The sequence below is a fragment of the Rhopalosiphum maidis genome, chromosome 4 (genome assembly GCF_003676215.2).
Source record: "Rhopalosiphum maidis isolate BTI-1 chromosome 4, ASM367621v3, whole genome shotgun sequence".
Classification (NCBI taxonomy): Eukaryota; Metazoa; Arthropoda; class Insecta; order Hemiptera; family Aphididae; genus Rhopalosiphum; species Rhopalosiphum maidis.
The window spans coordinates 15,961,021-15,977,091 of NC_040880.1; the positions used below are offsets into that span (position 1 = coordinate 15,961,021).

General features: G+C 33.2%; 2 protein-coding genes across 2 annotated transcripts; one reads left to right on the top strand and one right to left on the bottom strand.

Annotated features, from left to right (window-relative positions):
- Positions 1-400: 400 nt before the first annotated feature.
- LOC113548297 lies at positions 401-2,555 on the top strand. Its single transcript, XM_026949103.1, has 6 exons — positions 401-575; positions 685-860; positions 1,585-1,958; positions 2,050-2,100; positions 2,191-2,322; positions 2,399-2,555. Exons 1-6 carry the CDS (start codon positions 401-403, stop codon positions 2,553-2,555), a joined length of 1,065 nt encoding a protein of 354 aa, XP_026804904.1.
- Positions 2,556-8,418: 5,863 nt separating this feature from the next.
- On the bottom strand, positions 8,419-10,407 carry LOC113559437 (enhancer of split mgamma protein-like). The gene is made up of 2 exons (XM_026965268.1): positions 10,056-10,407; positions 8,419-9,435 (listed from the first exon to the last, which is right to left on the bottom strand). The coding sequence occupies exons 1-2, from the start codon at positions 10,113-10,115 to the stop codon at positions 8,791-8,793; spliced, it is 705 nt and encodes a 234-aa protein (XP_026821069.1). The 5' UTR covers positions 10,116-10,407; the 3' UTR covers positions 8,419-8,790.
- Positions 10,408-16,071: the final 5,664 nt, after the last annotated feature.

Genomic DNA, 16,071 nt, shown 5'->3' on the forward strand with positions numbered 1-16,071 from the left:
TGAATACGAAGTATTTATGACAACTAATTTTGGTGTACATATACTTAACCTATAGGGAATTAAGTATTTTTTATTAATTGTAACATCTGATATAGTTTTAAATTTAAATTTTTATATATGTCCCTGTATTTAAAATTATAATAACAGTAAATGAATGAATTGTATCGAAACGTGATCGTTGAAAACTTTATAGTATTGTTTTACTATTATATAATGTTGCAGGCTCAAGACAAAATTAATATTATGAAACGTATTCACACATTTTAGATGCGTTCCCTCACAACAAGCCAAACACATGATAAATAACGATCGTTCACTGATTGAATATAATATTTTATACAGTTCAAAATTGTGATTTATTCAGACACCAATTCTAATTTTAAGCCGATGGTTAAATATTATGACTGAACAGCTCAATGAAACGTCAGAAATCATTCGAAGTGAGGGAAAAAAATCCAGTATTTCCGCAGACGAGACACTTCAGAACTCTCAGATGTTAGATGATTTAGAAAACGATTATCAGTTTTTCCGAAAGTTGGTCAAAAACAATATATTTCAATTGACAAACGTGTCGGGTACAGTAAATATAATACAATCTATACCTAAACCTAACCTAGTGCTATCACTCTTATTTTATACTATTTTTTTTTTGTCCGATCGTGTTTTTTTTTTTTTTTTATGTAGATCAACGAGCGATTTCGACTTGGCTGTGCAGATGTGACGAGGAACGTGACAAGTCGATAAAATGCGGGATCATCAAACTGATGCTGGTGTCGCTCCAGCACTCTTGCGGTAACATGAAATTATTCAGACATTCAGCCCCGAAAAATTTACCGTATCTAGTCAACACTCCGAATCACGTGAGTACCTTACATACACATACATAATATAATTATATTATATATAATAATTATTTTTAATTAACTGTGACACTAGAAAAATACTCAAAAATTTGTGATGAAATTTAAACTCTATTATAACTTCAAAGAATTTTATAAAATCGGAGTCCAATTCAACTTGTAAAAAAGTTAACTTTAAAAAAAATATAAAATGAGTATTATTTCAATAATGTAAGAAACTAAACGCGTAAACAACAATTTTATTCGTCTTAAGTTCGATTAAATTAATAAAAACACGATATCACACATATTATTCTTTAAATACTTATATAGTAAAAAACTATAATGTAAATATATTTCAAAATTACTAAGTACTGGTGAAGAGTAAACATATGCGGGTATTATCGATTAGGAGTTACCGACTGAGGCGGCCGGTATACGCCCCCTGCTATGTACCTATCTCGGATTTCAAAATATTTTAATGGCAGACTTGTGTTACTAACATATCTCAAAAGTGTTTCCAATTTAAATGGTTTCAGTTTTAAGAATGGTTTTTGAAATCCTTAGTTTTGGTGATTGGTGTTTGAAAATTTTGGTTATAGGGTTTTACCCGAATTCAAAAGCTCTTCGGTGCTTTTTTACGGTGTTCAAAAATGAAAAACACATTTTCAGCTCAAATTAATAACTCTTAGTTATTACCAAACATTACTATATGATGATCCTTAATGCGAAATCGCGCGCATAGCTCAGAGAGTTGGTCGACGACATGTTAACGAACTTCGACTCAGACTCGGACGGCGACTATGAAACCGACTGCAAATCTCCGCGACGTAAAACTGTTTGTTCATCCACCGCCGCCGTGTCACCGGACATGACCAGCGTCGCCACTGCGTTCGCCGACGACCGTTGCGTGCAAGTGTTCTATGCCAGGTCCGATCATTCAGTGAACACGTGGCGTTTACCGGATTGCGTCCGGTTTCCAGTGAACAGCCGTTCGGCTTCTCGGTGGGAGAAGGCGTTGACGACCGGTTGCCCGCGGTCTGCTCGAGCGGCCGACGCCTCTAGAATTGCGCAGAAGAACATCAAAAAGGTCTGGGATTTGCCGGTTTTCTTACCAGAGTACGTTTCCCCGCGATCATACTGTTCAAACTTCCTAAATTCGCTGTTTAATATTATACATTTCGTGCTATATTTTCATATGCAAATAAAGCGAAGGAAAACCGTGGAAAACACCGAAGTGGAATACTAGTGAACCCGATTTGTAAATCAATAAATATATAACATTTATCATAACTTATATATCTATACAATTAATACGAAATAACACGGTATCACTTATCGTTACTTGTAGGAGTCCCATGGAACAAAAATGTCGTGGGTTGATGTCAGAGCAACTGTCACGTGTGGTCGACGAATTTCGTTGGTACGAACACAGCCGGCTGGACGGCAGTTTGAGACCTATGACTAAATTTTGTATTGATAAGTACGTACAAGGCGGTCATTGAACTATTATACTTTTAAAACAATTACATCTAAATAACAATAATTTCGTAATTTAGAGACATATGTAGACAGGAGAAAAACCAATCGGAATTGGACGAACAAGCTATTAACGTAGCCAACAAAATATATCCAGAACGTATTCGAATGGTCGTCGATCCGCGTCTTATCGCTGAGGTGATTGGTACAGACTCACCGAGCCGATGGGATTCGTGACGACTTGGGTTGTTATGGAAAGACACGAAAAATAAAAAAATAAAAGATACTAGATAGATGACGTTGTTACCAACGGCATAGGAAATCCAGTATGTAGTTAAATTACAAATATAATTTTTTTTTTTTTTTTTTACTTGGCACTCAGATTCGGCTTTATTTTTCCAGCATATACCAAGCGACGATGTGATGGGATGAGATCGAGAGCATATGAATAATATACATTTTTTAACATTTTATATTGTTTTGGTTTTAGACGTTATTACATATTACGTATGATTATTGCGTAAACTTGGACTCAGTTTTAAGTAATCACAGCCTTCCTTTAAAAACAAAAAAAAAATAATAATAAAAGATTACGTATTTTTGAAGTTTATTGATAGATATTATTAATATTTAGTTATTAATATAATATTTTTTATCCGTCAACTATAGTAGCACACGTCTCGTTATTCGTGTAATTATTAGCATATTATGTATCTTAGTTCTTGTCATTCTTGACTATGTCCACGTCGTTTTTGTGGCTGAACATAATACATATTTATTTATTTATTTATTTTATCAACAGAAAATTGCGTGTCTAATATTTTCAGCATGTATTCAATTATTATATAATACATTTGTCATTACGGTATTTTTCACTTTTTAATTTTTCACAGTGGAATATTACAGTGGTATTATATTAATATAAATAAATAAATTATAAAGACCAACGCTTTATTTAAATTTTAACGCGATAAACGGGTTTCTTTATTTTTTGGAATTTTTAATACGTGTTTACCCATTTGGTTTATGTTTAATCACACTTCGACACTTTGGTATTTATATATTATAAGTAGATACCTACATACGGAGTGATTCATTTAACGCAAGACACTTAAAATTTCAGAAAACACTAACGTTTTTGAAACTATATTTTTACATAATTTAATAATTATTTTTTTTATAATTTAAATCATAAAAAAATCATTTGCTAATATAATTTAAGGTCTTTAATGTTTTACTCGTTTGAATGACAATATACATTTTTAGTTTCATATTCTGAAGGTCAGTAATCCTAGGTAAAATATTATATGGAATATTTCAATCTGAAATATCAATTTGGAAATATGTAAAAAAAAATTTCAAAAACATTTATATAGCTTATTAGCTTATTATTATAGCGTATAAAGTCTTACGTCAAACATTGATTATCTTGTATATTAATGTTTATTTATTTACGCTAAAAGTTTATGTTAGTAACACATTTTGATAAACCTTAAAATAAGAAAAACCAACAGTAAAGTGTGGCAATACAGAAGCACTACATAATATGAATATTAATAACGGCCTATTGCCTGTACGGCTATACGCGTCAATGTTAAATTCATATTTTACATACTGAGAAGATTTAAACTGTGCTGCGCCCGTGGTCAGTCGTATATCATTTGATCTCATTGTATTGTATTATATTATAATTTATACGGTATGATGCGTTTAGGAATTTCGTAACTCATTTTTTTAATCACAAACCGCATATTTTCTACGCCAATATGGTTTTAATGTCGAGCTCTACCACATTGCTTGACATAACACGAATTATTGTAGTGGCCTGCGTACTACCGTAGTGCAGTATGAAAGCCGTTAACTAAACGACGAAAAAAAAAATTGTACGGTTATTAAAGCCGTTAGAAGACTTATGGTGTGGCACAGTTATGCACCTTTTATAGCGAATAGTCTATGTATGTTTCACACCATTTTATGTTTAATATTATAATGATACATTATGTACATGTTAGTCGTATCGAACGATCGTAATATAAAATACGCAATTTGTTCACGGTGTTTTGTGACAAGGCTTTCCGGATTGTATGCTTAATATGGATTAGTTGCCCGTATAGTAATAATTATTATATTACCTACCTATACATAATATACCTACTAATGTGCTTGTTACGTTTTGAAGTACAATATTATCCGAATATAATAATTTGTATAATATATATTGTACATGTCATGAGTATATAGGTAGTATATATATTATTGATAAAACGTGTTGGTTCAGTAGCGGGTAACCTAATCATATTGTTACTATGATACTTATGTATAAAAAAAATTGTCAAATACTTCAAATTGTATAATTCCGTTATTATATTTATACAAATGTACGTTATATACAAACAAAGTTATAAATATTGTTATTGGGTTGACGTGCGGTGTGCCTAATTACAGCAGGAATTTTTAAGTAGTTTGTCTAACTAATTATTTTCTTGAAGTTTGAGTTTATCGGTTATTTTTGATTCGTCGAAAAATACACCGTTTGGCTTTAACGTTGTTTTATTAAAGTATTAGATTGACGTTTTGAAATTCTTTGGCCAATAGGATCGCGACAAAAGTACCTATAGGCGCGTGCACGTGGTGTGTTGTAACTCACAGGTATCGATGGATAATTAATTACATTGGTATAAATGTCGATAAAACACGTTAAGCGCGTCATACGCGTACACATAAAACACTATATAGGCAATTAAGATTGGACTCATTTGCATATCATGTGATGTATTATTATAAATGTACATACGGCCGGGGGATCCTGTTAATCGAATGAGTTTGCTTAGGTTTAAGGATAATATTTTGAATGTCCACGGTGTTAAAATGTGCTGCAGGTGTAGATATATACAATATACGTAACGTATACATTATACACGAGTATACACAACGAGTATTTCAATATTTGTACAAGGTGTGTATATATATATATATATATATACCTATGTATGTATACCACCTACATAGGAACGCTGCCTATATACCTGTACTGGTTCGATGTCTGCGAAGTAGGTACTTACATAATATTAAGCGTCTGCGAGCGCACACAACCGTCGTAGATTACAATGATTATTAATACCCGCGATTATATTATAGTCTGTCACTATGTAAGTAAATATTACTATCGATTTTCTAACGAGAACACATTTTACGTCAATAATAAAACCACAGTATGTACGTGTTGTGTATATTATATATATATGCACATACATACATATTAATCTATTAAATACTTATTACTCAATGCTATATTTATTATATTGTATACACGTACATGCGGATTGCGGGAAGTGTGAAACAATAAAACGATTAAGTATATTGTGGTATTGAGTATCAGAAAATCTCGTCGGCGTTGTAGCCGTGTTTCTTTGATTTCAATTTTCAATAATTATTAATTAAATTATAAGCGGTCACATCATCGAAATTATACCAACATATTAACCTATAACGTATAATTATCAATGTTTATTTTCAAAACATCAAGCTTCTGAAAATAGGTTATGACAAATATAGGCATATTTATATGTAGTACAAGTACATATAACTATAATAGATACAAACGTACGGTATAAGGTGATATTTTTAAGTGTTTAGGATTTTTTTTAAATATACGGAGTCGTGACATCAAAAAAATACTGTTAAGAGATTTATATTTTTTTAAATATTTCCCATTAAGTTACCTAATTTGTTTGATTGGCAATAAACAATATTAATTTCATATTCCAAAGTAAAACATTTTTCTGAAAATTTCTATTAATAAAAAACGATTTTCGATCAAGTAGTGAATTATGACTTACCTATAAATATTTAAAGTTTAGATGAATGAAGTAAATATAGTGACAAATATTTTGCGATGTCTATTACATAACTCCACTCCGCTCATCAAAACAATAAATAAGTATTTATTAAAATAAAATAACTTATGATAACATAAATAATTAAGCTATCTTTTGAAATTTAATTTTTATGAATTTATTAAATTATCAAAACAATATATTCTGTGTAAGGTTTTTGTTTAATAACTAAAAGTCAAGACGACAGATAAGAGTAAGAAATATATAATTATTTTCAAACATTTTTAACGGTTTTAGATGATTTAAAAAGAAAAATTCCCTAAGCGTTAATATTTTTCAAGAGAATTAGTTAAGTATATAATATTATATATCTATATGTTTATATATTTATAATTACCTAAACACTAGTTTAAGTTCCTTTAAAAGACTTGTACCTCAGTAAATATAAAGCACAATTTCATTTAATAATCGACGTCTGTCAGTCGTTGTGTTGTTTTTTTTTTTAATACGATATATTTTTGATGTTTCTAAGAATTTCTGTGCTTACTTTCTTATTGTCGGCTTGGACCAAATAATAAATAATATATTGTGTGTTTCATATAATATAATATTATATTGATCATAAAATGGCCATCGAATGTACCCGCGAGCAATAGCAGTGGATTGCGAAAATTTGCAATTGCAGACAGCTATCCTATAAATATTATAGAAGTCGGTATGCGTGAACATAATATAATAATATGTACTATACTACACCAACGCAAGATTTTATTTATGCACAACACGCATTATTAAAAACATATAATTTCGTTTTAATTTAAAATATTTTATATTATACACTTTAAAAATCAAGTTATAATATTATTTATTTATACAATATGCGATGCTTACAAATTTAATGATCACGCTTAACACTTTTTTCTTGTTACATTTTAGTTTGTATTTTTACAATAATTATTAACCATATATATTACATACGCTCTACAAAAATCGTATGCAATATTTTTGCCGCCTTTAAAATTATTTCTCTACGGCAGATAAATTATAGATATGACGTGTTTATCGCACGTATTTTTACGTTAATAAATTTAATGAATTGACCTAAGAAAAAAAAATATTATCGTTTTCTAAAACTGTTTCAAAGGTAACCGAAACTCAATTCAATTGATTTTGTTTGGTTTACATGTTTTTAATAAATTACAAACCGTTATTTTGTTATCGGATTATTGACAGTTATTATTAAATGTTATCGTAAATATTATAGTATATTTTAATAATTTTTCAATTATTCTTTAAATAACTGTACACTAAGTCTGAATAACGAACACACGACGTCAGCAACATAATATAGCAGTTATTAAAACTCGTCGTAATTCGCGAATAATTTCGATTCAATATTTATGTTTTCGTACTACGATTATTATTATAATCAAATAGTACACAATAACAACGACGTCGATAGAACGTAAACGGATTAAAATTATTGCAAATCGAATTAGCCGCCAATAGCGCAGAGCATATCTATATTTAATACAATTACTAATAGTTCTTAATGAACACTGTGCAGAATATGAGAAATAAAATAAATAATTATTATTAAAATATTGATCTGGTCAACTTCACTACTTATTTTACTCATACTACACGCTAGTGAGTATAGATGACACCATATTTTGCTGTTTATACCGAAAAAACGTGCCTAATTTTCGAGTCGGTTGTAATACCGTCTATAATAATATACTTAATAGTTGTCAACTGCATCGATGAACGTACCCTAAATTTTTATATTTACTTGTTGTATTTCATATTTTACACACACTCGTGTGGTAAAGAGGAATGGATACGACGTTTCTCGAAAAATAATAATAAACAGGTGTTATGGGTAAATAATCATAGTATTTACTAAAACATAATATTATATCATTATATCACAGTCTATATAAAAAAAATAACCATATACACGCACATTATATTATTGTTATGCGTGTATGCAGTATTTTGTCACAAATAAAAATAATAAATAATCATATTAAAAGATATACTATACACATATAATGATATTATGAGGTAGAATGACTACCCATTACAATATTATATATCATACTATACGAGAACAAAATATATTTATACCATTTTTTTTTTTTATATAGTCATTATAATATAATAATATATTGTAGTCTATATTATTTAAACAATGGTATATCACAGGATCATATTTTTAAAAATTAAAAAAAAAATTAAACATGTTTATAAATATATTTATAAATAGTAATATTATATATATGAACGCGTGCGAATAAAAAAATGCCTTATAATAATTTATCAAAAACTATATAATATAGACAATAATATAATTTTAATATATCATACGTATATGTCAAAATCTTTTCGTTCATATAAGCGTAAAAAGTTCGATAAAACCCGTTTGCGTCCGCGTACCTACCGTTATACAGACATTTGGATGATTTTTTCCAGAGAATGTATAACATAACAAGAAAACGATACAATATAAAGTGTAGGCAATAACAAAAAAAAAAAAAAAAATCAAATCAAATCGATACAAATAAAATAATATATAATAATTGGTAATATCGCGTGCACGTGTGTGCGTGTGTGTGGGTAACACGGTGATCAGTTTACCAAGGCCTCCAAACGGAGGCGTTGTCGTTTTTCAGGGACATGTCGACAACTTGCAGGAGTCCGGTGGAAGTGGAGTCCGTGCTGCATCCGGTGCCGACCATCGAGTTGGGCGTCAGTGGCATCGGATACGACGAGGTGGTGCTGCCGGTAGGTGACGGGGGTGGTGGTGGTGACGAACACGACGACGACGCCGACGACGACGCCGAGGACGAGGACGACGAGGACGAAGACGAGGACATATCGGTGTTGAGTGTTAACGGCGTGGCCGGTGAAGTGGTCACGGCCGATGTGGATCCGGTGGGTTGGATCGAGTTGAGTCGGTGGCCCAGGTGAGTCATGAGGTTGGCGCCCAGGGTGACGTCCAGGCCGGGTGTGGCGGCCAGGCACCGGGACACCTCAGAGGCGCAACGCGTGTATCCTGCACGGAATCGATCCATCTCGGTCACCGGGTTGCCGGAAAGCCTTTGTTGGCGGCGCAACTTGTGCAAGTGTCGGACAGTTAGTTCGAGTATGTCGGCCTTTTCCAGTTTGCTGACGTTTTCGCCTTCGGATTGCAGGGCGACCACCATCAGTTCCTTGAGCTCGTCCAAGCACCGATTGATGCGAGCGCGGCGTTTGCGTTCCAACATTGGTTTCATGACCTGAACAAAAAATTAAAAAAATTCCGTTAGTTAAAATACTCGTCTAAAGCGTTATTATGTGATATTATTCATAACGAGTTTTAAGAGCGACGGCCGTCGGTTCTACGTACGGAGTGCCCGACCGCGCATTGTGTTGCCTATACGCGTGCGCCGCCGCGGTCCATCGTCAATACACGATTTCTCTAACGTCGGTTATTTCAAATAAATAATTTATGGTATTTTTTTTTTAATATTATTATTTTTGCTCCTGAACTAAACTGTTTTAAACTAGAAAAATTATTTTTTCTGATTTTTTTTTTTAGTATATTATTAAATATTTCACTTAACGTTTGCGCTAATATTTTTTTTCAATTGACGAATAAAATAAGGCAAGACACGGTTTTTATATTAATTTTTATTTATAAAATTTTGTTTAGTATTACTATAGCGTTAAAAAAAATTTTGTGCGAGAAAATCTGTTATGATATAAAAAAAGTCGACTATTTTTGAGTTAAAAGCGTTTAAATCTCCGGCGGTAATGAGAAAAAATTTTTTATAAAATCCGAAAAATGTAAATCGTAACCGCGGAACGATGAAAAAATGTCAACAATAATAATAAATAGTAGAAAAATCGTAATTACCTTTCTGTATTGGTAAGTCCTGGAGACGGGTTGTTGCATTTCAGTGGCGACGGAAGACATGACGACTGTAGCTGGCGGGTACGAAACACACACGGAAATTGACGTAACAGTGAGTTTTATAATAAACGACTGTCGTAAATCCAAAACGAAATCGCACCGATTCGTATCACGAACAATTTATAAGAATTTTTAAAATAAAACGTAATAACAATATCGTTATTATATCGTCGACGGCGAGAGCAGCAGCAGCAGCAGCGACAGCAGCAGCAGTAGCAGCAATAGAACACGGTACGCAGCGGCAGAGCGCGAGAGTTGTTTGCGTGCCAGCGGACGGTGTCGGAATGCGGTGTGCCGGGCGCCGGGTGGGGCGTTTTATAGGCGCGCGGCCCGTGGGAACTCGGGACAGCGCGACGTTCCCACACACGCGGCGGCGGCGGCGGCGGCGGCGGCGGACACGGATGACGATGCAGCCGGCCAGCTGCCAGGCCATAGGCATTTTTCAACCGTATTATATTATTACGCGGCGGGCGCTCCTCGTGTGTGTGTGTGTGCGTGTGCGTGTGCGTGTGCGCGCGCGCGTGTATATTGTAATATACTCACGCACACGCACACACGAGTTTACACGCGTTTGCGCGCGCGCTAGCACACGCACACACACATATATACACTCGCGCGCAGAATAGGGACGTACAGGTACGTGTGCACGTGCGACGGACACCACTGCCGCCGCCGCCACTACCATTCCTTCTGGCCGACCGCACGACTACCGCCGCCACTCCTTTTTGTCCAAGACCTACCGCGCGCGTTCGGCGGTAAATTTAATGATAATTAAAATAATATTATTAGCTATGCGTTACCAGCGACTCGATATTTGAATAATAATAATATCATCACGGTAAATTCTGTAAGAAAATATAACAAACGATTGACTAAACGTAAAGCTTATTTATTATGTAATTTTACTTGTCATTGTTATCAACGGGACCTTTTTTTTTTTATCATTTTTCTAAAACAACGTTACGTACGTTAGGTATGACAAAGCGTCGGACGATCACCGCGGAAAAGATGCGAAAATCAAAACTTACATCCATTTCCTAGTGGATCGTGCGCTGTGAATTCTAGGTACTTACGTGGCTTATGGAATTTTTCACCAGCAAAATAGGCTAATACAACGCTTTAAAACGTATCTTGCAATTAATAATATTCAAATAAAGATAAGTAGAACAATAGTAATTGCGATTTGCGGACATGATTCAACATTTTGAACCATTTATTTTCATTATTAAATTTTATTTATTTTAACATCGACAATGCACAACATCTTTAACTCTTTAACATTTAATTTTGACGAATCAATAAACCATAAACGTATATTTACTGAAATTTATCATTTTTAATCAAAAAATATTCATAATTCCGTCGATTAACAAAAATCGACCGAAGCCATTCCTATCGGCATTACAAATACTTAAATTTTTTTTAAAACCACATGAGGTCACCAATCATAATTATGCTCCCGATAAATACTCTACTGCGAACGAATACATCTTCGATCGTCGTGAAGAATTTATTGAGGCATGTCTAATTATGGTTATAATATGACTGTTATCGTATCCTACACGTGTGGTAATTGGTATGCAATTATTATTTTTGTAACACCTGTTTTACATAATAATATTGCATAGGCGCGTTACAATATTTTATATTATTATAGTATTATACTATTATACGACGCGATGACAACAATTGTACATTATGCTATTGTAGCACGCTATACTCGATATTACATTAGAACAATAATAATAATAATATCATACGGTACGGTAATAATACACCGCGTTAATTGTTTTTATAATGCGTCGTCGTCGACGACAATGATTTATCTGAAAATCATAATAAGTATAATGTTATTATTATAACAATAACATAATACACTTGGATTGTTCGTTATCACATAAACCGATTATAATAATTTAATACGTACTGTATAGTTGCTACTCTCGATTTTTTTCCGCTACTATTACTACTACGCGAGTACGCCGTTATGCAATTTATAATTATTATAATTATTATTTTTGTTGTTGTGTGGCAATTGTGGTGAGAATTTTTGTTTTACAGTTTTCGTGAATGAATCTGCTCGGTGCCGATAAATTCAATATTTTTATTAATTATCATTACTACTATAACCATACGTTTATACACGTCTTTATCGGAACACGAGATCGTCGGCGTGATGAGTGTACCTATTAAATTATACAACTAGTAACTACCCACCCATGTCCGATGTATGTAGAGCGGTGTGGAGTCACCGCGGCTGGCCGACAAATTGGCTCGTTTTCGTTTTCTACGCATCGTCGAGTTTAAACGATCGATAATAAATAATATACGCCCTAAGTATTGAATGTGCGTACGTTGTCGGCGTAATAGGTTTGTTTTCCCATGGCGTGAACTGAGAAACCGATTAAATAGATAAAAATAATTAATTACGCGATGGAGCGAAAGAAAACCAATTTTCACAAGGTTATAAGCGAAAACAAAATAAAGCATGGATGAAGGCAAAAGTCGAACAGCGTATCGCGATAATTGTTATAAATTATAATGTACGTTTTTGCCAATCGTATATAATATAATAATAATTATTATTATAACATTTATAACGGAAATATATTATTATCGTTGTCGATGCAACGACACGAAAATATGTTTATATAATATTGTACTATAAAATTAACGCAAGTGAATATTTTCAAACGGATAATGGTCATAACTAGGTATATTACGGATTTTTCGATTGTTTGATCACTAAAATAGTAAAATGGTATCTGGATACCATGCACGTACATTAAAAACATTTATCCCTTAAATCTGTACTGCGGCCGATGTGATAATGATGCCAAAATGATGCCAAAATGATGTAAAATTAATAATACGAAACGCAAGTACGTAAAGGTGAGTAGAAATCGGCGATCCGAGGGGTGAGACTATTGAGAGTATAATTATATTAATATGAGTATATGACAAAGGGTTTTTAAAAGTCCCTTATAAAGTCGGAAAAATATAAGGAAAGAGACGTTTCGGCGGCCCGGTATAAGCCAGCGCGATTATCGACGCTTACGCGGACAAGAGGCGATTATAATGTCGAGAAGCATGAAAACAAACAAACAATTTTAAAATCGATTAGGTGTTTGCCGTTAGAAGCGAAAGTCTTGTCACTCGACTATTCGAGTGTCGATCATATGCCAGAATATATGTGACAGACGAGCAATAGAAACGGTGGTGGTGACTGGTGGTGATTACCAATTCTCTGCATAGTACATAAGTATATAATTTCAGAGTATGTATAATAATTGTTTAAGATTGAGATGTAATATAGAAGTACTATTACTCCTTGAAGACCATGGTGTAGTCCACGTAGAATTGTCTAATTTTATTTGCAACCAAATTTGATTAACATTCTACCTCACTATGACCAATATATTAAAGTTGCAAATATTCAACCATCTATCGCCGTGTGTTTAAAAGTGGTTACTAGTATTTGATTGAAAACCAAATTATTTTAAGTATCTTAACTCACAAATTATAAAGTTTATAATCAAAAAATAATTCAACGGATCACATAGTCTATACTCTATACGGAAGACGGCGTTAGTATAACGGTAGCTGTTAATCTGTTATAGTACCTACCTTAAGTATACTGTGTTCAAGAGGCTGGGAAAGGGAGGATACCGTTTGTGTGTATATCGTGCTCGTGCGGATTGAGCCTAAAACACGCGGTAATGATGAGAATAAGTAATAACAATACTATAATGACAATAAGACTATAAGAGTACCTAATAAGAATAATAAAAATAATAATACCGATATTTACGTACAGTGGGCACACTGAATTCGTTTATATTATTTTAGTAATATTTTCAATATGTTTACGGGCATTGTGCGTAGGTCGTGCGATGTATAAATAAGTATATACTTATACCCACCAACACCGTGTCGAGTATAGTCTGCCAATGCGGTCGACGAGACGACACTCGTAAATTCGATTATTAACGAGTCGACACATCACACACACACACACACACATATGCGCACTGCGCAGTATACATATTATATTAGGTATTCATAATAATATGGTGTTGCAATGCACGGCGGGCCGACGAGTGATGTGGGACAGCAGCCGGTGCCGCCGGAAAAATAAAAACCAAATATTACATATATTACAGTAAGTATAGTGATATATACGCGTTTAGCGGGACGACGGTTATTATATTACCTACTCGTGTATATATTATAAATATATTTTTTCGGCCGTCAAAACCTCCCCGGGAAAAAAAAATAAAATAAAGTGAGTATAACCGCCGACGACGACCCCTAATGTGCCACATAATATCATTTTCGAAAAACGAGCACGTGTTGCACGTTGAAGGGTACGGCGGCCATATAAGTCCTATTGGCTATTAGGCATACATATTATGTATAATAATATAATACATGCATGCGGTGTAGTGTGTGTGTGTGTGTCTGTGTGTATGTATAACATAAACTATGTATGTCTATATACAACACGTATGTATATATGATAATTTATAATATGATATATACTGTTGCACAGATACGCGTCTATCGCACACGTGTACAACGTATAATATATATAATACGTCGCATACCTTATTTTTCGAGGAAAAAATTTCTCACACTAAACCCTCCAAGCGCGACGACGGCGACGGGGATGTTAACCACGTTTTTTTTTTTTGTCTTTTCTTTTCCGTGTACGTTCACGCCTCTCGTTGGAATTGAAAAAAAGCGAGTACAAAAAAAGAGTTTAATAATACGCGTGCTACTCTCTATATATATTTAAATTTTTATTACATTTTGTCACCATATTACACACATGTGATACGCCGTCTATTATTCAGTGACGTGTCGTTGAAGCGTATATTGAATAATCTCGTATTATATAATACGCATAACGAATTAATATTACGAGCTAGTATTACGCATAAATATATAGTAAGGATATTATGATATTATAACTCTTCGAAAAATGCACGAGTAATATATTTTATGATTTATCCTCTTCAACATTTGAGATTTCGATGTCGAGACGATTCGATCGATAAAATACAATTTTCACATTTTAGTGCAAGCAAACCGATTAGTACCGATTATTACCGATAGGTAATACTGGTAATAGGTCGTCATTGGAAATCCGCCGTGACTGTACGTGATGTTTGTTTTGCGGGGAGCGTAAATCCGTAAATGGATTTACGGTGGTTTGCTTATAATTATTACGATACGCGTACTAATATAAATATACTATAATATGTTGTGTAATATAATGATTAATAGAGTTTACAATGGCTTCGGTTAACTGTACATTATTGTCACAAGAAACAATAGAAAATAGTGAAAATACCTATAGTCTATACGAAAAAAAGCGTTAATAAACCATAATATACGAGTATAATGATACAATTATTGACATGACGCACTGCACCTATACAATACAAGTGAATGTTTGGACGAAAACCAAATAAACAACACGCGTTTATGAAATATTTCAGTGTACAAACGATGTGTTCCTCTGTTTGTTGAATGAATTTCAACTGCTGTTAATTTATATATACACGCGCGTCCATACGGATTTGAGTATAAAATAAATTATTCTACGATAAATTATTTTGTATGTACAATGAGCTTTTTACGAGTTGTTTTTTTGTGCGATAAGAGAAGATTTATTATATGGTTTACTTATACTAACCTTACCGAATTACGATTATGAAAAATATACGATTTTATAAGCAAATAAACATAAAATAATTATATAACTATAATTTATTGTTGGCGGGGCTTGGTGAGAGGGTATATTATGATGGCGGGGAACGATACAATTTTCGCTCCTAAAAATGATCCTAGAAATGTCCCTGGACAACTATACCTACATTGACGCAATAACCAATTGTACACAACCCACTGTATGTACCTACTGGCTACTTATATTGTGGTAAGTTACCTTGAT